The sequence below is a fragment of the Astyanax mexicanus genome, chromosome 3, assembly GCF_023375975.1.
Source record: "Astyanax mexicanus isolate ESR-SI-001 chromosome 3, AstMex3_surface, whole genome shotgun sequence".
Lineage (NCBI taxonomy): Eukaryota > Metazoa > Chordata > Actinopteri > Characiformes > Acestrorhamphidae > Astyanax > Astyanax mexicanus.
In genome coordinates this window covers 17759930-17783148 of record NC_064410.1, presented here as the reverse complement: position 1 = coordinate 17783148, position 23219 = coordinate 17759930, and the positions used below count along the sequence as shown (strand labels likewise).

Here is a 23219-nt window from a genome sequence, read left to right as displayed (position 1 = left end):
TTGAGGGACCATATGCTGTCTACCGAATGGGATTGTCTATGTCTCAGGAGCACATGCTGCCTAAAAATGCTGCCTAGCTGGGTAGTTGCCTATGGAGCTAAATTAGTGCCAAAACTACGCAAATAAAGAAAACGTATTCTGTAAATATGATACTACTTGCAAACAAACAACACGTTTTACAAATACAAAACTCGACTATCTAACACACACGGTGTGTTTTACAAACACAAAACCTGATGGTTGTAAATATATACGTAAACTTCAAATAAATACACAGCTGTTTTCTAATACATTGCTCTTTACAAACAAATATAACACATTTTACAAATGCAAAAAGCAATAAACAAGTAGAACATGATTTTCAAACATTACCGTGTCATGATTCACGAACACGCACAGCCCATTTGTAAATCACGTGACTTTTGGCACACTTTTAGCAGTCGCAAACTCGTGTTGAGATTTTCTCACAAATACACCCCAACTCTACAAATGCATCGCTCCAGAACAGCAGGTGGCGCTGAGGGACACTTCACAAGCTGTGGCTGCACAGCAAAGCACGCCCCGCTTCCAGCGCTCCCCATTACACTGATTAATGTGTTTAACTCTACCATTTTATACCCGATTTATACACGGTTTGGTTTGTTACAAACAGCAGAGATGTAATTATGATATAGGATGCTGTTACACATTACAAATATGAGCTTTCATGCTGAAATACTTTATATTATGCTCTTTATAATATTAATTGGAGTTTAATATTTTATATATATATATATATATATATATATATATATATATATATATAGATAGATAGATAGATAGATAGATAGATAGATAGATAGATCATAATACAGAGTATTTCAGCATATTGTCATTAAAAGCATTATTGCAGAAAATGAGAAATGGCTGAAATAACAAAAAATATGCAAAGCTATTAGACCTCAAATAATGCAAAGAATTGTAGATTAGATTCCAGAGGTTTTCAATTTGGTAAAATCATAGATTTTTTTTTATACCATTTTTAAGTGGTCTTTTATTTTGTCCAGATCTATCTATCTATCTATCTATCTATCTATCTATCTATCTATCTATCTATCTATCTATCTATCTATCTATCTATCTATCTATCTATCTATCTAATTAATTTAAACACCAATTAATATTTTTTTCTTTCTTTGTTAAAGAGCATAATATAAAGTATTTCAGCATGAAAGCTCATATTTGTAATGTGTAACAGCGTCCTATATCATAATTACATCTCTGCTGTCTGTAACAAACCAAACCGTGTATAAATCGGGTATAAAATGTGATTATTGTGATTATTATAGATGTATTAAACACCTTAATCAGTGTAAATTAATGCACTGGGGAGCGCTGGAAGCGGGGCGTGCTTTGCTGTGCAGCCACAGCTTGTGAAGTGTCCCTCAGCGCCACCTGCTGTTCTGGGGCGATGCATTTGTAGAGTTGGGGTGTATTTGTGAGAAAATCTCAACACGAGTTTGCGACTGCAAAAAAGTGTGCCAAAAGTCACGTGATTTACAAATGGGCTGTGCGTGTTCGTGAATCATGACACGGTAATGTTTGAAAATCATGTTCTACTTGTTTATTGCTTTTTGCATTTGTAAAATGTGTTATATTTGTTTGTAACGAGCAATGTATTAGAAAACAGCTGTGTATTTATTTGAAGTTTACGTATATATTTACAACCATCAGGTTGTGTGTTTGTAAAACACACCGTGTGTGTTAGATAGTCGAGTTTTGTATTTGTAAAACGTGTTGTGTTTGTTTGCAAGTAGTATCATATTTACAGAATACGTTTTCTTTATTTGCGTAGTTTTGGCACTAATTTAGCTCCATAGTTGCCTTCAGAATGGAACACAGATAATATGTAACCTATAAATTGTATTGAACAAATGTCCATATTTTTTACAGACAGCCCAAAGTATGTTCAGATGTCCAGAAAGTCCCTCTGCTTGAGTAATGGAATGGGGTTCAGATGACACTGACTTGCAGCAGTGATGCAAACCCACCTGTGCACAGTTACACCTGGTTGGATATGAGAAAAGTTTCACCATCAAAAACATCACCATTACAGACAACAACTACCGGCACATTGCATCCAACCACACTGTAAGCCCGGATAAGTTGAATTTACTTAAAACATTTGAGGAAACCAGTTGCCCTAAAAAAGTTAAGTAATGGGTAATGAAAACTTGAGGTTAGCATAACTTAGAACATCAAGTTATTACAACTAAAGAGTAACATGATTTACTTCTAAGGTGGCCCAGGGGGAATCACTACACACTGATGTTGAGTGTCAGAAACTGTTGGACACCCAGTATGCAAATAGCAATGCCAATGGCAACAGACTAAACTCAGTTATTATAAGTTGGTTCAACTCAAAGATCTCAGTTTAAATGTTTATATGTGCCCAGAAATGTTTAACTAACTCAAAATAGTTGAGTATTGTTTAGAAATATCCAATTTTATGTAATAAAGACTTAAATCAACATATAGGTTCACAGTGCAGCACGGCTCTGCATTTTCAGAGCAACAGAACCTTGATATTTTATGTACATTTTAAGTACAGAGATTTCCATATTTCCTGGAAACAATATGTTATCTATAAACTGTATTAAACAGATATCCATATTTTTTGCAGACAGCCCATGTCACGTCTGGTGCTGTTAGCTCCTCTGTCCCTTCCACACCCAGCTCTAACGGAGGTTCTCAGGTCAACAACTACATTACCCAGAATGCACCACCCGCTGACATCACGCACTCACCTGGTCACGTGACACCTCACCTGCTTCCTCCAGGAAGTCCCGAATACTGATTACTGGCACTATAAAAGAGCACTCCACACAAACACCCACGCCGCGTATTGTATGTTCTCCTCATTACTAAGTGTTCTATTTCTCTTGTCTCAGTTTATCTTGTGTATGACCTTGCCTTTGTTTTCTCGACGCCGATTATTGCCTTTGCCTCTGATATTGGATTGCTTGTGTATTACCTGGACTGTGTTTTCACTACTGCCTCTTGGATTACCTCTGACGTTGAATCTCTCGTGTATGAACTCTGAACTGTCTCTCGTTTATGGTATGGTTTTGTCTTCATTGCTCTGGTTATTGGTGATTACCCATTTTTCTGTATCGACTACGTCTAACATCTGTTTATTTTATAATAAACACAATTTTATCAGTATCTGCCCGTGTCTGCATTCTGTGCTCACCATGACAGCCCAAAGAATGTCCAGGTCCCTGTGAGTCCCTCGGCTCGAGTAATGGAGAGGAGGTCAATGATTCTGACAGCGGTGATGCAAAACCATGTGTGAACAGTTACACATGGTTTAAAAGATCAGGAACACAGGATATGATACCAAAACAAACATCGCGATTACAGATTACAGAACTACCGGTGCAGGGCATCCAACCAGCACGGCTCTGGATTCTTGATATATTTTTTTTCCCCAGGTTTATTTATTTATTTTTTTTTTTCATTTTTCATGTAATAATACAGAGCAAAATCCAATCCAGTCAAATAAAACTAAGCAAAAATAGGGGAAGAAATACATCAAAAAAGGATAGCTAAGACACATAGTATCCTAAAAAAGGAACATATATAACATAATAGAAAGAGAAAAAAAGAACACAATTATATAATAAATATTCAACAGTTACTCAGGAATAACAAAGGATTGTAAGCTTCTCACATATACAAAGAAAGGATCCCACATTTTCTTATAGGTGCTCAACGAACCTCTAATGGTGTACCTGATTTTTCTGTAATAATTTTTTGTAATGATATTCTTTATTATAAGAATTTCTTGAGAACTTTCTGGTAAATAAGGCCTTCAGATACAGGAAGCCTTGTTGTACTCATGAAGTACTGTACTGTCCTCTTTGTACACCTACATATAACCCTGAATGAGCACCCAAAATCAGGGGTTATACTTTTAGACTCCCAAAAGAGGCCTCTACGTCTGTGATTCTGAGCCAAGAGGCCCATGGTCACTCTGGTCACAATCTGTCCACAGGATAACTATAAGTTGTGCTCCATAAATCTTGCCTTTAAGAAAGAGTGAAAAGTAATCAGCCGGCTAACTTGACATAGTCATTTTGCATTTAAAAAATCACTACACAGTGTAAATTAATTCTTAAATAAAATTATTTTTATTTATTTTTCTCTTTAACTGTACGTCTTGTGAAAAGCAGCGACTGCCTGAAACTCGGTCAACTGAGAAGAGCCCAATCAAAAGGCTATTGACGATTGACTTTTACCAGCAGTATAAGCTGGTGTGTCCAGGGCAAACCTCTAACCTTAGGTCAGCTGAGAATAATTAATTATTACATATTCATACCTGTAATTCACGATTTAGTCTTTAAAATATACTCAACTATAAAGTAAATATTTTAATATTATACAGTAGCATATTTCCAGCTCCTGGCTTCCAATTGGACCGCAATCACGTGGGCGGTGACGTACATGGCGCTATAAAGTCCAGGCGAGGCGGGCTGAGCGGTCTTTCCGCCGGAGCCAGAGAAGCAGCAGTTTACTGCGGGGAACTGTGTCCTCGAACATGCCGAAAACTCCGAATTCAGACCTTCACTGTGTGAGATGGGTGAGTTTAAAAGTTTAACAGCTTCAAGTTTAAAAGCTGTGTGGTGTTTTGTGTCTCCAGCGCGGCTAATGTCGCTTAAGGTCTGTGACTCTTAACCGCGGTTGTCAGTTCCGCCTTAAATAGCGCTGTCGTTATGTTTTGGGAAATATTCTTTTTAAGGTGGACCGGGTAATTTAATACAATAAGCCATCTAAAACTCTCCATAAGTTCCTAGAGTTTTTACTCAACCAGATTGATTAACTCCGGTGTCTTTAATTCACTGCAGTCCCTCAATCATTTTAGCTTAAATATTTAATCTAATCTAGTAAACCTGTTTTTATAATCACTTGATGGCTTTAAATGTTAGCTCGTCCTTATCCTATCGTGTTTGTTTTATTTGGGTTTATTTGAGATCTGGTCTTTTTAATCTAATCAGACGCTTTAAAATTGAATTTGTTAAAAGGCTTATGCTGCTAACTGAGTTAGTAGTTTACTTTGTGGCCCAGAGGAGTTAAAGCCTTTTCTCTTTTGTAGGTTGATGAACGAAGGAGTGCTGGTGAGGAGGAGCACGTGGTTGGTGGGGGTTGAGACCAGTATTGGTGAGCAGAAGTCCTTCAGTCTCAAATCAAAGCTTTTAAGCCTGTTGGTTTTTATTATGATCTTTGTCTTTCAGTAAATATTCTACAGTTCTACTTGCTAAGTACATATTTGTACATCTTTCAATCACGTCCTGTTTCTTGGTAAATTGTAGTTTAATGGCTGAAATTTGTGTCTCCTGCTTTTTACAGATTTCTGGACAATGATGTAACTATACAGCAGTGATTTTAGAGATCGCTGAAATGGTAAGTAAGCTCCCTGTGAATGTAGACAGTGGCTCCTGGGGTTGGTTGGGGTTGAACTATACATTCTGCACACTCCTAACAACTGCTCGATCAATAGAATTAAATTAAGTTTGCTATAAAAAGGCAATGTGTAACAGTGTGTGGTCCCCAGGACTGAGACTGGGCCCACCTGATATCTGGAGTGTTTAATTTATTCCTGAGATGAAAATGCTACATAGGAAGTGCCGTCTGATGCGATAACTGACGATGGACAAAGCTAAACTGTTCTGAGGAATGCGCTCAGCCTTGTCAGTATATTGACTGATATTGTGCAGCTTGTTTCATAGTCTGTTTCTTTTCTCAGGTGGTGCAGCATGGCTTTGCCCAGGTGGTGCTGATTGATCTAATTAAATTGGGTCAGATCAGGTATGCATTTTTCTTTTATAAAATCTACATTAAGCTGAATTTTTGTATTGTTCTGCAAGCCAGTGATGAAACAAAGTTATCCCTGTCTGAAATGACCATGTGGAGTCTTGGTAACCTGAGGCTTGTCTTGTTAGTTGCTGAAGATTTTTTTTTTTTTTTTTTTTTTTTAAAGGTACAATCTTGTGTGTATGCACTAACTGACTGTATGGCATTCTCATTTCAGGTGTTGAAGGAACTTCTGTTCTGCACTGGGTTTAGCATGAGAAATGCTGGAGACAAGACTGGAAGGATCAGGATGCATCTTTATACTATAATGAAACGTTTGGAGTGCTGGTCAGTTAGGCTGTGTAATATGCACCGTTAAGCAGTCTGTTGCTTTAATGCCTTAATTGTCAAGTTTCATTTACTTCAGTGTAATGACAACTGGTCATTTGGATGAAATAAAATTTTATGATTTACTACCTGAAGCTGTAATGTCAAATTTTCAATAAAGTGTTTTTGTAAATGTATGTTGGAGATTATTTATTTTAACTAATTTGCCACATGTGAAGATTTCATGTTTTGGAACCTGTTTGAACAAGGGTGTACAACACGTGTAATGTTTATCCCTAAATTTGGAAAAATAAATGTGTAGCTTTAAGAGTTTTATGGTTAGGAAAAACCTGTAAGTCATAACATTTGAGTGGCAGATTCCAGGCCTGGATATGTTTTGGACTTCTCATTAATTTAGCCCTACACAATGGTGCTCTTGCTAAAGGGGTTGTCCAGCATTTTCTGATTCATTTTAGACCTACTTTAATCAATGTTAATATTCAGTTGCTTTTTAGTTTGTTTTGCTGTCTGCACTTTTAAACATATGGTCTTGAAAATTTGCCTTGAAGGCATGGAGTCAGGAAAAAAGAATTTCTTATTTAAAATCCTCAGTCAATATTTTTAGAAATATTTAACATTGGCTGGGGTCAACTTCACCCCAAAAATACTTTAAATTGTTCATGACAAAAGTGAACTGAATGCAGCACAATCCTAGGGAAGAGTAAGTGTGCTAAACACTGATTTCAAATGAACTGCAAGTACACCCGAGAGCTGCTGTTGTGCACAAACCTTGTATACAGAAGAATGGTGATTTACTAAGCTACTTTATTTCTTTACAGAAGTACTATTGAAACAAATTGCATCAGTGTTTTCATTTTAGCTAAATTTATAATATAAAATTAGGTGTTATGATTAAATTGTAATTTAGAATGGGGCAAAAATTACATTCTTCTAATACTTTTTTTGCTATTCTCAATCAGAATTTTTTTTGTAATTCTGCAGGTTGTACTTCATATATCCATTTAGAGCAAATTCCATCAACCTTTTCTGATGACTGCCTAATTGTACAGCCTGGCACTGGTCTTACCCCCTGTCCAGCTACTGCTACCAGCCTCAGACTAGCTGCCCATTACCAACTATTTACTAATACCCTTTTATGGTACTTTAATTATTTTTAATGCTATCACTGCTATGACTATATCAGTACACTATTTCTGTGTCAGTACAGTAACTTAATACTGCTGATTTATAATTATTCCTGATCAGAGGAGGATGGGTCTCTTTCCAGGTATTTCCTCCAGCTCTTTCTGTAAATATGCTTTTGCAGGATCAGTTAAAAAAAACATCAAAAATGATTTTCAATAGATTTTTCTTTATTTTATTTGAAGTAATTTTGTGCATTTCTATCTGCCATTAATAATGCCATTTTGGCAATATGAAAAATAGACTAATTTAAACCGTAAAAAATGAAAATACAAGAGATAGCAAAAGGGTATGTTCAGAGACTATTGTGTTTATTTTTCGCACTCTAGTGTCCCACATGCAGAGCTTCAGAAAGGCCTTGTACAACACTGTTTACTCGGCAGCCATCCCTCCAGCAAAGCAGTCATTTCCACTACGCATTTGGCCAAGCTCTTATATCTATGAACATGGAGTGCCAAACATGCTCAAATTAAAGGCCCAATTACCATCTTAAAAACATATTTTTAAATTATGGTTGTTCTGGCTACTGCACTTGCGCAGATCTGCACATCGAGAATTTTTTCCCCACTAAAACGTTGACCCTAACCAACAAGCTGACTTTGCTCTTTTTGTTGAAGGGCAGGACACCATATTGAGTTCCTATTAATATTTCAACCACTGTCTAGTTCCCTCATATATAACAGCTCTGAATGTACTCAAAATTATCTGACCTGGTAAATTTATGGCATTTTTCACATTCAGTTTTAATGCTACATTTTAAAATATATGAGCATGTAAACATTTATGGCTCCTGCCTGGGAAATTACTTCCCCACAGACAATTTCCAACACTATACCGACTGTGTTGGCACACACTGCAGCTGAATTACAAAAACCTATTCTATAATTTTCATGAGTACAAAAGTTTGTTTTCCCATCTGTGTTTGTCATGCAGTGTGGAAGGCTGAGTTATGAGGTGCTTTCTTTAGAGTGTCCAGGAAAAACTGCTCATCCTGAAGGAAGTCCCGATCCTAAATAAGAGATAAAAAGTAGAGAAGAAATCCATTAATGTAAAAATAAAAAATTAATTCATTTTGATGGTGTAAAGATTTGTTTCTTGAATTTTTAAATGAATTAATATTTAGAATGATGCAGATCATGTCTAAAAAGGGGACTACAGCATCAGGACATTACTGATATTTTTTTTACTTATTTACACTTATTAGCCAATCCCAGGGACCATGCACTGCTGTGGGTGTGGCTGAGGCCATGAGAAACACCAAAAGGGTCCTATGGGGTTGACCAAAACTATACTTTAATGAAATTAGTAGAATGTGTAAAGGTTTTACACAGTTCAAATGGTGCTGGTTTCCTAACACTCCCAAAAGTCTGGTGCTACACTCTGAATTTGTGGTAAGCAGATAATATGCAAAATCATCAGTCAAAACTAATTCCATCTTTCTGCTTCTTCTGAGCAACTCACTGCCCAGTTTTTGCCACCAGCCTCAGTCTAGTTGCTCAATCTCCATTATCGATTACATAAATGTTTATATTAATCTTAAATTGGAATTTTCTAACTGCTTCCACTGCTGGTGTAGCTATTTACCCGAATATTTATGTGGATGTATAATGATGTTTTATCATTTTTATTGTTTTAATTTTGATGTCTGATTAGAGGAAGATGGGTCTGTGATTCTTGGTTCCTCCCAGTGTTTTTCTCCTCCAGGTTTTCTTGCCTCTGACACTCAATGTTTTGTCTGGTTCTCTGTCCTGATACCTTATTTCTGAAAAATTGCTTTGAGACATCAGTTGGAAGAAGCGCTATATACATAAATTACATTTGATATTTATGGATTCCTACCTTACATAGTGTGCATTTTAGAAGGTTTATGAATACTGACTTTCAGTATGTTTCATTCACATATGACGTATGAAATGTGTATGATGTGCACTCTAATGGTTATTGTTTTTAATAAAAATGAATTCAAAGCAGTTTTATGTGAAATGGGACTGTACCTTCTCTGCAGTGTGTCGCAGCAATGCCAGTGTTGCCTGTAGTTCTGGAGAAACAAAGCTAGAGACATTGCTCCCTACAGGAGGAGGACCAGCCACTGGAGCACCCAGGTGAGTGCTGGCGAGCGCTGGGGAGAACTCTGTCCAGAGAAATACAAAGGTTTGCTCATTATTTTGTTTATTTATTTTTGTCCTACAAAAAAAAAAGCAGCAGGAGACACACACACAAAAACAGCGACTTATCAGATACTAAATTTGTGTCATTACAACACTGTAGCACAAACTATACAGTATTATATTTGATGAATCACTGATACATTAGCCATAGCAAATGCTTTTTTTACCAGATTCCTGCAATTACTCTAAAACAAAATCTTCTAAAAACATTTTTTAAACGTAAATATTAGGGATGTCCCGATCACATTTTGTTTTACCCATGTGTCCTAGTCTGAGTCATTAAATTTTGGGTATCTGCTAATACCAAGCCCTAATCTGATTCTTTGGCAATGCAGTAAAAAAAAAAAAAAAAAGGAGCATGCCGTCACTTAAGGTTTTGATTTTGAATTCATGTTTATTTATTTTATAAACAACAGTATAAAACAGCCAATTATATCAGCAATACACAGCCATATAAATATAAATCTTTTCTTAAAAGAAAAATGTCTATAAAGAAAAAAATTCTATAAAATCAAATATCAGGCAGAAATATGTCGTCACAATTCTCTGAGTACATTAAGGCACCTCGTACACTGCCGCTCTGCGTAGAATATCTGGGGGAATTGTGCTGGGTGTTTATTGTTTTTTTAGGTGGGGAATCATGTTTATCATGTTGAAGGCGTGTTTTTTCCTTCCCTTCCCTTCAGACGGTGACAGACTGGTACTAAAATTCCCTTGCTGCTCGTTCACTCTGAATATGCGCCATAGAGCCTTAATGGTGCGACTGACGCTAGTCTACTATATATTTCTATGCACCCACTCTTTGCAAATCTGTAGTGTTCACAGCATGGAAGTTTGCACAATGTAACGTCCTCCCCTGCAGTTGGACAACCGGACTTGAAAAGCTTGGGGGCTTCTAGGATAAAACTAGTTTAGGTAGATTAGTTGGATTATGGAGATTTATAGAGTTGTTATAAATTCGACCTTCACAATCTAAACTATACTAGCTAGCAGGTGTCTTGAATAGATCAATGCGAAGTTTATAATCTAACATAGGTTAGCTAACTAGATGCCTGGCTAGTTCACCTAGATATGTGATACATTTACGTCCTTTTTTGTGTGTGTGGTTTGACTAAAATGTCAAACAAATAATATTGTTGTCTGTTTTGTTACTTTGCCGGCTTTTTCCAGAGAGTCAGATCCCAGTACTGTACACTCTCCCCCACAATCACTGCAGATTCATCTTCTTCGTCGATTGGAAAAATATCTTCATAATCTGAAGAACCAGCACTGGAAAATTCACAGTCCAATTCATAGCTAATGGTGTTTGACAGCGACGCTATTCACTGTTTTCCACAAATGATGTTAGTCAGCATTTTTCTGGAATTTCCGTAGCTACTTCCGGCAATTTACTTGGGTTTATTGATTTAAAAGTAATTTAAATATTAGATTTTTTTAAAAAATTATGTTTACTCTTTTAGAAGCTAAAATAATTTGAAATCTTCAGGGAGGTCCTTTAGGTAGTGCTTAGCCTTTAACGCATTCATTCCCCCTTACAGGGCTTGTTCAATATCAGTGAACTGCTGCTGTTGGGCATTTGTGTTATTCTCTTAACCCCCTTACTGAAGCTGAATTTCAGTGTGTGTGTGTGTGTGTGTGTGTGTGTGTGTGTGCGCGTGTGTGTGTGTGTGTGCGTGTGTGTGTGTGACAACAACTATCTGAAAGTCTATGGAGCCAAATCAGGGACAAAAGATTTGTCAATTTGAGAAAAATAATGGACTTGAACTTGAAAATAGAGAGTTATCATAGAGAGTGATGCACACTATTCCTTTTTGGGTGAAATAACGCCCTTTGAGTGTTAATACCGAAAAACTAACTTTTCCAGTCAGAATAAAATGCATGTACTGTACACACTCATTCATTTACCTCCAAATCACCCCAGTGCATACAATGCCTATTAAGGTTCCCAGATAATAATAGATGCCTTTAAGAAAAAAAAAACTCTTATATTCTCAGTATTTATACATATAACAGGGATGTTTACTTTGAGCCATGGGGAAAATTACACACCCATTAATTTTATGCAAAAGGCGTAAAACTCTATTATATATTATACTTTATATATTCACAATTTCAATAGCATTTCAGCAAATGTGTATGACACAGCTAGGTGTCAGCAAATGCATACACTCTATATATTTACAATACAATACAGTGTCAGGTCTATTGTATATTAAATTTTATACAACAGTTAGTTCCGACCTCACAATCTGATTGGTTGAGAAGTGATCTAGCCGTGATGATATTTCGTGATAACATCACGGCCTTCTCACACTAAACTTGTATCTCTCTGCCGACGCGTTGCCGAGGAACGGCGTATATACACAGGACACCCGCAGCAGCGTAAGCTTAGCACAGGCTAGCGCTCAGCCGCGGCACGCTCGCCCGCAGCGCTGGCTCGTCTTTCGTGGAAAAAAGGGAACCAACACCACCCAGGAAAATAAGCAGAAATGCTAAAATTCACGGCTTTCACCTGAAGACGACTCCACGGAGCTGGAGAGGAGAGTATTAGCGTTATTTCAAGCTAACTTTCGTGGTGTTAGTCTGCCTGAACCATACACTGTATGTAGTTAAGTTGTGGTGGAACTACTTTTTGGCGGAAGGCACAGTCCATACTAAAGCATATGCAAACTGAATTTCTTAAAGTTCTTTGATTTATTTTCTTTATTTATTTAGTAAAAAAAGAAACTGTTGTATAAAAGCAATAGAACACTCGAGGTCGTGTGTTATCGCGAATAACATAAGACACTCCCTCTCGTGTTCTATTGCTTAATTATATATTTTAAAAATCAATAGAATTTAAACTATTTTATACAGAAAATTAAAAACTAGTGTGTATGATGCAGCTCGGTGATTGACAAAACTTTTGTCCCTGATTTGGCTCCATAAAAGTCAGTACCAAAATTGCAGTGTACAATGGAGTTTTGTGTCTCCACACTGCTCTACAGAGCAGAAACATGGTCCCCATACAAATGGCAAATAATCTCACACTGTCCAGAAAAGGCCGAATCCCTCACACTGACATTCTCTCAGTGAGCACCCCCATCTGCACTGAAGCAGCTTTGGTAAAAGGGTGCTGGTTGGGCCACATTATTCGTATGCCTGGCCATTGCCTCAGTCACCAAACACTGCTGGTGATCAGAAAAGTCACTATAAGGTCTACACTGAGCTCTTCAATCGCTGCAACATCAATCCCAAACTATTTATAAACTAGAGTCTTTTTTACCTAAAATCAGTCTTGCTATAAAAATGATAATAGGACTTTAGGGCCATAATATATCATTAGAGTTATAGTTTAAGTTAAGTATTTGGCCTGGGTACTTTGCTCACCGCTGACTGCATGTATATATACCTGCTAATAAAGGTGCAGTAGAGAGAGGTAAGGGGTTGATGGGAAGGCTTTGTCTCATCCTCTCCACCTCTCTGCGATGGTCAGTCATACTCATTCGCTCCTGAGACAGAAAGGTATAAAAATAGTTAAAACCAACTATATGATCTGCTTTAGTCACATAGCAAAACACTTTATGTATAGGATATATGTGTATAACATCATGCTGATACAGGCCAAAAACTCAAGCCAACTTTCACATCAATTATCAGAATTAATAGACAATAATGTGATCTCAATGATTTAGAGTGTGGCTTGATTGTTTGTGTTAGAAGTGGAAGTTAAAGTATTTCTAGAACTGATGATCCTCAGGGATATGTTGAAAAAAGCACTCAGTAAGAAGGTTGCTCTACATAATTGTACAATGTTCATTCAACACATCCAGTGTGGAAATAAAGGGAGGGTACCTGTTGTAGACTCTGCTCCTGCTTCCTGAGTCGCTCCATCTCGGTGTGAATGGTGCGCAGTCGTGACTGATGCTCCGACTCCACCTGCCTGGCCTCCTGTACAGCCCGCTCACCCTCCTCGTACCGCTCAGATGCTAGCTAAACAGGATGATGTTAGCATATATGTTAGACCTAAATAGTAGTTACAGTACCATATTTTTCGCACTACAAGGCACACTGAAATGCCTTTAATCTTCCCAAGAATCGTCAGTGCGCCTTATAATCTGGTGCGCCTTATGTATGAATTTTACCAGTCAGGTTGTAAGGAGCAGTAAAGCCACTTCGCTGAAGTACATCTTTATATAGGAGTTTCAGTTTAGTTCTCCAGAACAAAGACTGGAGCAGCATTAGCATTACCCGCTAACCGCACTAAGCGCTAGCTCTTTTGCCGTTCAGAGGTAAGTATATTAGACTGTAGTCTGCGTGTTTACGAGGGATGCAACGGTACAGTGTGGCCCAGGTTTGGTTCGATATTAGAGCTTAGATTCTCTGCCCGAACCCGTCCCGTCCCGATTTCCCACCACATTCCTCTGGTCGGCTCCAGGAAATAGTATGTGACCTAGGCAACCATTTTTATAAATATTTTTATTTTATATAAAGCTCTGGCGTGATAATCACAATAAAACCAAGTAACCAAGTATTATCATTAATGAAAACGAATGAAATGAAAGTAAAAAAAACTGAAAATGAAAACTGAAAGTAAAAAAAAAAAAAAAAATGTTAACTGAAACTAATAAAAACTGTAATTAAAAAAAAAAAAGTTAACTAACTGGAACTGTACTGTGTTTATAAAAATATACTAAAACAAACTGAAATTACTGATGGAATACCCTTTGTTTTTGTGTTTGTTAATTTATTTATAAGCGCTGTTTCCAATCCAGCAGTTTTACAGCGGGTGGTGCATGCGAAGTGGAGTTAGATTCTGTGGGGAGTCGGAATTGGCACAACAGCAGCAGCGCGGCAGCACCTCACAGTCCGTGGCGTTAGTTCCTATTTATGACGCTTGCACTCGCCACAAAATAACGTCAGAAAACCCTGAGGAAGCTGCAGAATGGCATTAGAATATGAGCGTGAGGGAGATAAAAGCATAGTGAAACAGGAGATACATTACCTGTTGTAAGTAGCTCAAATCGGGAAAACCTGTAAAGTTTGAGTTTTTGAGTTTGTTTATGTATTTCTCAGATTGAGGTCTCTGATCTGATGTGTAAAAACTAATAAAACCTAGCAAGCTCACTCTTAAAATGAATTAAAACTAACTGAATTGGACGAGAAAAGGTGAAAACAAAATAAAATTAAACTATAATGAAACATTTAAAACTACTATAACCTTAATTAACAAATCAAACTATATAAAAAACTCACCAGTTAGAATGTTATAATCACGCAGATCTGGGCGTGGACGAGCTTCTCCACTTGTCCGCAATTGACGTGCAGCGCTGTGTTTAGCTGTTCTTACACATTTTTATTAAATAATATTTCTGCGCTCCTTCAGTGTTGTAGTGTTCATTAACATCATTCTGAACAGATTTCGCTCATTCAAACGGCCCAAAAACAGAGAGTTTATGGTGGTATGGAGAAGGAGAAGCACTCACTGCGACCACCAACCACCGCCAGTACCAGAGTGTTCGTTCGCGCACCGAAATACTGCGGTCCTTCAGGGTGTATCGAACCGAACAGGCCGAACCGAATGGTTCGATAAAATACAGAGAACCGTTGCATCCCTAGTGGTTACCGTGTTAAAACAAGCTATGTGGGACGAACCGCTCAGATTTCTTCAGTTTAGCGCTGTCGGGCTGCATTATCCGCTAACCGCTAGACATTGCTAATGCTGCTGCACCCAGCCTTAGTTAATATCTGCCTGCTGAATTAGAAAAAAAAAACAAAGTGACACCCCTGTTTCTTACAAGTGCTGAATAAAACGGCTTATAATACGGTGCGCCATATAGTGCAAAACATATGGTAAGTTCTTTGATGCATTTTCTTTAAATGTTTAAAGCTCAGGTTTGGGAAGGTGTGAAAGTGCTGTGACTGGTGCTAGGTTAGCAGTACCTTGCTGAAACTCTCCACCTCCTGTGCTCGGCTTTTGAGTCGTAAAGCTGCTGCACTAAGCTTCTCCTTCTCTCTCTCCAGCTCCTCCCTCAGCTTATCCAGGTTCTCTCGCTCTCGCTGGAGTGAGTCCTCTCTCTGTTTCAGCTCACCTGCCCGCAGCTTCAGCTCTGCCTGCTCCTGAAACACACAAAAAAATTACAACTGGACTCGTTGCACAGGTGCTGCATCCTTTTAGTACCATGCTGGAATTAACTGAGCTCCTAAGTATGTACAAACCTTTTCACATTTTATCATCTTATATCCACAAACTTTATTTTATTGAGATTTTATGTGATAGACCAACACAGTACCATATAATTGTGAAGTGCAATTAAAATGAGACATGGTTTTCAATTATTTTAATCAAATAAAATCTGGAAAGTGTGTCATGCAGAAGTATTCAGCCCTCTTTAAAACCCCTAAATAAAATCCAGTGCAGTTAATTGCCTTTATAAGTCACTTAATTAATTAATAGAGTCCAGCTGCGTGTAATTTATTCCCAGTATAAATATAAACACCTGTTCTGTGAAAAACAAACAGCATCATAAACTCCAAGGGATTCACCAGACAGGTCAGAGATAAAGTTAGGAGTGAAGTTTAAAGATGTGTTTTAAAAACATATCCCAAGCTCTGAGCATCCAAAGTAGCATTCTTCAATCCATCATCCAAAAAAAAAAAAAAAAAAGTATTCTACCACTGCAAACCATACACCCAAACTCAAACTGACAGATTGAGCAAAGAGAGCACTCTGGGTCTGATCACTCTAGAGGAGCTGAAGAAATCCACAGCTCAGGTGGGAGAATCTGTCAACAGGACAACTATTGGTGCACTCCACAAATGTGCCCTTTATGAAAGAGGGGCAAGAATAAAACCATTGTAGAACTAAGACATAAGAACTAAGTGCTGTTTGCAGTTTGCCACAAGTTATGTAGGAGACACAGCAAACGTGGAAGAAGTTTCTGTTGTCAAATGAGATCAAATGTGAGTTTTTTGTCCAAATGCAATGCGTTATATGTTGCCAAAAAAGTCATGCTGCTCATCACCCAGAACACACCATCCCCACTGTGAAGCATGATGGTGGCAGTATCATGCTGTAAGGATGCTTCTCTTCAGCAGGGACAGGGAAGCTGGTCAGAGTTGTTGGGGGGATAGATGGAACCAAATACAGGACAATCCTGAAAGAAAACCTGTTGGAGTCTGCAAAAGACTTGAGACTGGGAAGGAGATTCACCTTCCAGCAAGACAATGACCCTGAACATAAAGCCTACAGTGAAATGGTTTAGACCAAAAAATATTTATTCATGTGTTAGAATGCTCCATTCAAAGTCCTGATCTAAATGAGATTAATAATGGGCAAAGAAATATCCGTCTCTAGATGTGTAAAGCTGTTTTTTTTTTTTTTTTTTTTTTTTCTAATTTTTCCCATTTTCTCCCCAATTTACACGGCCAATTACCCAACCCATTCATTAGGACTCCCCCTATCACTAGTGATACCTCAACACACCAGGAGGGTGAAGACTAACACATGCTTCCTCCGACACATGTGAAGTCAGCCACCGCTTCTTTTCGAGCTGCATTGCCGAGAAGCCAGTGCGCTTGGAGGAAAGCACAGCGGCTCGGCTCTGGTACATCAGCTCACAGACGCCCTGTGCTGCAGACATCACCTTAGGAGTGATGTGGGGAGAGAGCGTCATCTACCCACCCAGAGGGAGCAGGGCCAATTTTGCTCCCTCTAACGCCGGCAGCTTGATGGCAAAGCTGCATGAGCTGGGGTTCAAACCGGCAACCTCCTGCTCATAGTGGCAGCGCCTTAGACCGCTGGACCACTCTGCGCCCTAGCTGGTTCTTTTTTAAGCTTTTTGCAGCTGTAATTAACATAGGGGGCTTAAAAAAATATATAATAATAATAAATAATAATAATGTATTATTTTTGTTCACCTTCACAATTATGTGCTACTTCGTGTTGGTCTATCGCTTCAAATCTTTATAAAATACATTTAAGTTTGTGGTTTTAGAATGACAAAATATAAAAAAAAGTCCAAGGGGTATGAATACTTTGGCAAACCACTGTATGTGTGGCCAAACCTGTGCGATGCCGATGATTGAGCCCTCTCGATGTGCCTCCCTCTCCATGGCCCGGCTGGCCTCACGCTCTGCTCTGTCCTGACGCACTTTTTCCTGAGTGTGGAACTGTGTCCACTCTGTTGCGAGCTTTCTCCGTTCTTCAGCACAGCGCTGCATCACTGCCTGCTGCTCCTCCAGCAGAGCAGACTGAGAGAGAGAGAGAAACATCAGCTAAGAAGGCCAGTGGTTCCTCACCAATTGTCTGAAGCTTGCTTATTATTTTGTGTCAGTGCAGTATGTCTACTGAAGCATTCTGAAAAGCTTGAGTTTACAACAGAAGTGCAGTGTAGTAACTATAGTATCTACATGGTTTCCTTGTAAAATACTTGGTAACTGTTGCTTTAGCATATCTTGTGGCATCCCACAGGGTTCTACTATAGGGCCTATAAAACTGCTGTTTAGAATTATAGTAATGCAGCTTTAAGTGAAGTGAAGAGTGGGCTTGCAGAGCCTTTACAGAGTCTCCTGGGCTATCTACCTAACTCAAACTAATATTAAGCTATCAAAATTACAGTTAAAAATCTGATCGAATTCAGTCTTTAATATCTTTTTTGTTCAGCAAAGTTTCTGACGTACCGCAGTTTGAGAATCACTGCCATAGAAGAACCACTTTTGGTTACATAAAGAACCATGTTTACATGAGAAGAGTTTTTGTTTCTGTATTAGAAGAACCACTAAATGTGGCTCCAGAAAGGACCATTGTTCTTTGCAGTGTGAAAGAGAGACAGACCTTGGCCCTTTCCAGCTCCTCTCTCTCCATGGTGAAGTGCTGCATCATGCTGCGTCTCTCCTCTTCCAGGCCCCTTAATGCTGACTCAGCTTTAGCCTGCTCTGCAGTCACCCGCCAGCGCTCCTATACAAACACATACACACCTCTGACATTTTTCACCTGCAGCCACATGTGTTCCCAGGAATGTCTCCACCAGATTGCAACACTTCCTCGTCTCCAGATTTATCACCAATCCTACATTTATGGGAGCAGCTGAGTTGCAACTTCAGCAACCTACAAGTGTAGAGCAGAATCTACAGGCCCAACTGCAACACGTGTGGAAATGTGCTGCAGGATGTCATACAGATCTTGTACGCCTCCATGCCCAACTTTCTTAATTTCATTTTGTATCCAGACTCATCTTGTATCCAGACTAGCTACAACAGGGAACTAGAGCCTCCTTTCAATAAAACCACAGTTTTTCCCAATAATCTTATTATTCACTCTAAGATTGTAGCCATTCTAACATATCAGAGGAGCTTTTTTCCGGAGCTGTATGTATGTGTAATGATGATATATTATAGTGTTTTCAATATTAGAGTGAAAGGATAATAATACATCATTTTATTGGGGTGTAGATACAAGATGAGATTAAGACAGTTGGGTACGACGTGTACAGGTTTATGTATAGCATCTTGCAGCAGACTGGTGGGGGACATGCATGACATATGACATATAAAAGCTGCAATTACAATTCAGGGTTAGTCCACCAAATATTAATTTCTGAACTTTTTAAAACACAGTATTGTTGTTGTTTCTAAATAAATAAAACTTCATAAAATTAGGTTGTTTTCTTTGCATTATTTCAGGTCTGAAAGCGCTGCATTTGTTTTATTATTTAGACCACTTTTAATTTATATATTTTTTTTATTTAAAATGTTGACAGTAGTTTTTAGAAAAAAAACAACACTGTTGATTTTACATATAAATAGTAAAATCAGAAAAAAATATGATTTTGAAGTGCTTTCTTAATTGTTCCTGGAGCTGTATAAAGATACATCACATTCGAACCACTCCTTTTTGTTGCACTATTTTGTTTTGCCAATAAGGCATCTGGATAATAATTACATAGTTACTCTTCCATGATTAAGGGTATTAAAAAAAGGCTTTGTCTCTACTGTCGAAAGAATTTAATTGCATTCAGCAGCAAGAGCATTAATGAGGATGTTGGATGATCAGCTCCTCTATATCCCTGTAGCCCACACCTGACATTAGGCATGAATTTGTACAGAAGTGCTTGAGTTTCACACTTTCACGTTCTGAACTCTCATTATTGTACTAAGCCAAGTCAAACACAGTTTTTCATTCTTGAACCCCTTTAACATCATCGGAATGACCAGACCACTCAGACTATTCATCTATTTATTTCTGTATTCATAAGAAATTGATTAAGAATTTAAGAATTTCACTCAGACCACAGAATGAGTCTAATACAGTGCACCACAGCTTCACACACTGACCTGCTGGAGCTGTCTCTGTTGCTCAGCAAGCTGCGTGTCCATCTTGGCTATGACTTCTTTCAGTCGGGTTCTCTCCTCTGCCATCTCCCGCTGCTGCTGCGTCAGACGATCCTGCAGAACTGAGAGAGCACAAACACATTACACAGAAACATGGTCATCCACAATGAGGATATGAGGAGTCACAGCATACTGCATCACAACAAAAAACAGCTTTTTAACCTTTGCCCCAACTATTCTTTATCCACCATCTATCCATTGTCACTATGGTTTTCACTGGTTTTATGACTAAGAAACCTGTACTGCCACAGACTGAAACCATATCACATTTAGAGACAAATTCAGGTTATTTTTGGCATCCAACAGCGATCAGATTTGAGTATAGAGGTCTCGTGGTGAGCACTACAATTCTGCCATTGCTGTGGAACTACCCACTGCCCTAACTGCTGTTAAGGATACGAGGGACACTAACAGCTTAGACAAATGAGAACACCACCCTGTGTCCACATGTGTTGTCTCTCATGGCAGGGCCTCAAACTGGCATTTTTTTAGCAGGATAATCCTCAATCACACACAGCAAGAGCGTCCCAGGAATGTCTCCACCAGATTTCAACACTTCCTTGTCCTGCCCGGACCCCAGATTCATCCCTAATCCAGCATTTATGGGAGCAGCTGGTTACAGCCGCTTCAGCATCACATGAGTGTAGCTTCCTTTTAATTACAGCACAGTTTCCCAATAAAGATTCATTTTATTCCAATATCTATGTTGCCACCTAAAAACGTATTTATTTATTAGCAGCTAACATCCTTTAATCTACAACTTAACCAGAATTTTAAAATCTGAATAGTAAGCACTGTGTGTGGTACCTCTGAGCTGCTCGTCTCTCTGCCTGGCCCCCAGCTCCAGACCCTGTGTTGTGTTTTCATGAGTGCTCTCCACACGAGACGACAGATCACCCAGCCTGTGAGAGAACTGCTCCATCTGCTCGATCACCACAGTCAGGGACCTATTCAAACAGAACTTTTTATAAAGGTGAATATACCATCACAGCAATTGTAAGTCAAGAGATACAACATGCTCCTAAGATCTGACTCAAGCAGGCACATTAGAATTACACAAAGCCCTCATTTTAGAAGCTCCACCCACTTCCCATTTATTCTGCTGAGACAAATATCAACATTAGTTATTATTTCAACATATTTACATCTGGACCTAATACACAGTTCAGAAGATAACACCTTCTGTCTGAACCCACCCATTTTTCTTGTGAGCAAATGTATTGAAACATGTGATTGTCAGGTGTTTTATTGCCCAGGTGTTCTGATACATTAATTATTCAAAAAGATAAATAGCACTGCATGTCTACCTTTAGTTTAAGAGTTGGGGTTTACCTGTGCAGACTCTGCATTTATAGTTAGAGAAGTAACCAACATGAAAATCAGAGCTGCCTATGGGTAAAAAACAAGCAACTGTGAAGCTGAGAGAAGATGAAAAATCAGTTCGAGCCATTGCTCAAATACTGGCCATAGCCAGTACAACGTTTGGATTATCCTGAAGAAGAAAGTCATCACTGGTGTACTAAGTAACACATGTCAAACAGGTAGACCAAGGAAAACCACAATAGTTGATGAGAGAAACAGTGTGAGTGCTGTAAAGGAAGACCTTAAAACAACTGTTAGTGACATCAGTAACAACCTCCAGAGGGCAGGGGTTAAAAAAAAAAAAAAAAAAAAAAAAAGAAATCCGCTTATGATGCCAAACATACCAGCTCATCTGTGAAACACAGTGGACGTAGTGTCATGGCTTGGGCTTACATGGATTCTTCTGGGACAGGCACATGAATCTTCACTGATGAACAATGAACTCCAACAACATTGTGTCTCTCAATTTAATAGAAGATGCAATTAAACTGATTGGGAGATCCTTTATCGTGGAGCAAGATAATGACCCTAAACACACTGCCATGGAAAAGCATCACAGAAGAAGAATGCAGAAGGTTAGTGATGTCAGTGGGTCACAGACATGATGCAGTTATTGCAAGCAAAGGATTTGCAACTAAATATTAAGTCCAATTCTCTTTAATCTATTTTAAGTTTATCTGTTCAAATTCTTTTGCTCACATGAACAATGGGTGGGTTTAGACAGAAGGTGCTATATTCTGAACTGTGTATCAGACACAGATCAGATTTTGTCTCATTTTAATCTTTTAATGTTAATGCAAACCCACATGTTTTCAGTAAAAAAGCACAAAAAAGCGGAATGTATAGCATAAGAAAATGTTATTTTTCCAATACATACGGAAAATTGATAATTTTTTCATTTTCAATTAATTTAACCAAACTCATCAGACGTTAATGATCCAATAGTAAGCAATGGCTCATTAAATTTACACAGGTACTCAAACTGACAGCGAATAAGGTGCTGTGGGGCATGAATCTTGTGTTTTTTAAACTTAGCATGTCAGATATTTAATTATAAACGTTTGTTAATTGGTATGCACAAGAGACGGTGTGTGTAAGGCCTGGTTTGTGGGACAACATACATTCACACCTTTATTCAATACATTAAAACTAGTGATGTTAACCATAAAAAATATACTGATGAATCACATTGTTAAATAAAACTGATAATGCATCACCATGCTCTGACATTTCGTAAAGTGATTAATTTGCGTGAAAAAATAATACAGTACAAAATAGTACAAAATAAGTTTTGGAGGTATTAGTGCTTTAATGTAGACAGCACTATATATATGTATATATACACACACAAATGTAAGCTGGAGTCAGTGCTGAAGTGTGTGTGGATTTGCAGTACCTAGTCTGTGAGGTGGCGCTGGTCACAGCATCAATCTCTTCATCCTTTAGCCTCCTGAGTCTCTGCACCTGCTCCTCATGGTCTTTCTTCATCTCCAGTATGGACTTCCTGTAAGGCAAGCATTTGTGGTTGCTAAGTTGGCATGGTAATATTAATTCTAGACTGATTATTAATAATTTTAAATACTAAAGGACATTTACAGTGGTGCTTGAAAGATTGTGAACCCTTTCTGACTTTTCTATACAGTATTTCTGCATAAATATGACCGTAAACATAATCAGTCCTAAAAGTAGATAAAATTAAGGAATTAAGGTAAGGACCTTTTCTTGGCCTTTCTAAAACATGAACTTAATTCTTTTTAATTGACTATTTGGTAGAACAACTTGTGTGCTTTGGGTTGATGTCTTGCTGCATGAACCACCTTCTTTTGGGATTTAGTTCATGAACAGATGTCCTGACATTGTCATTTGGAATTCTCTGATAAAATTCAAAATTGTAATATTGTTTGTCTCATTTGTTTAACTTGGTTCTCTTTATATACTTTTATACCTTTTAGGAAT

General features: G+C 38.1%; 1 protein-coding gene, 1 long non-coding RNA gene and 2 other non-coding genes across 7 annotated transcripts in view; 3 read left to right on the top strand and 1 right to left on the bottom strand.

Moving 5' to 3' along the window:
* Window positions 1-4497: 4497 nt before the first annotated feature.
* Window positions 4498-6356, top strand: LOC103021484 (uncharacterized). Its single transcript, XR_001518496.3, has 5 exons — window positions 4498-4621; window positions 5135-5199; window positions 5389-5442; window positions 5786-5847; window positions 6071-6356. It is a non-coding gene; the product is annotated as an uncharacterized LOC103021484 (long non-coding RNA).
* On the top strand, window positions 5637-5709 carry LOC125799531 (small nucleolar RNA SNORD49). Its single transcript, XR_007438513.1, has one exon. It is a non-coding gene; the product is annotated as a small nucleolar RNA SNORD49 (small nucleolar RNA).
* On the top strand, window positions 5902-5973 carry LOC125799529 (small nucleolar RNA R38). Its single transcript, XR_007438511.1, has one exon. It is a non-coding gene; the product is annotated as a small nucleolar RNA R38 (small nucleolar RNA).
* Window positions 6357-7652: 1296 nt separating the features above from the next.
* LOC103021697 (fas-binding factor 1 homolog) overlaps window positions 7653-23219 on the bottom strand; it is a 30144-nt gene continuing 14577 nt past the window's right edge. For all 4 annotated transcript variants that reach the window (XM_049476124.1, XM_049476122.1, XM_022682902.2 and 1 more), the window contains 10 exons: window positions 22660-22767; window positions 20709-20848; window positions 19845-19963; window positions 18346-18468; window positions 17577-17762; window positions 15453-15629; window positions 13365-13502; window positions 12922-13021; window positions 9357-9493; window positions 7653-8371 (listed from right to left, as the gene is read on the bottom strand). In XM_049476124.1, the coding sequence (XP_049332081.1) occupies window positions 8288-8371; window positions 9357-9493; window positions 12922-13021; window positions 13365-13502; window positions 15453-15629; window positions 17577-17762; window positions 18346-18468; window positions 19845-19963; window positions 20709-20848; window positions 22660-22767 (1312 nt within the window). In that variant the 3' untranslated portion in view covers window positions 7653-8287. The remainder of the gene's footprint in view (window positions 8372-9356; window positions 9494-12921; window positions 13022-13364; window positions 13503-15452; window positions 15630-17576; window positions 17763-18345; window positions 18469-19844; window positions 19964-20708; window positions 20849-22659; window positions 22768-23219) is intronic.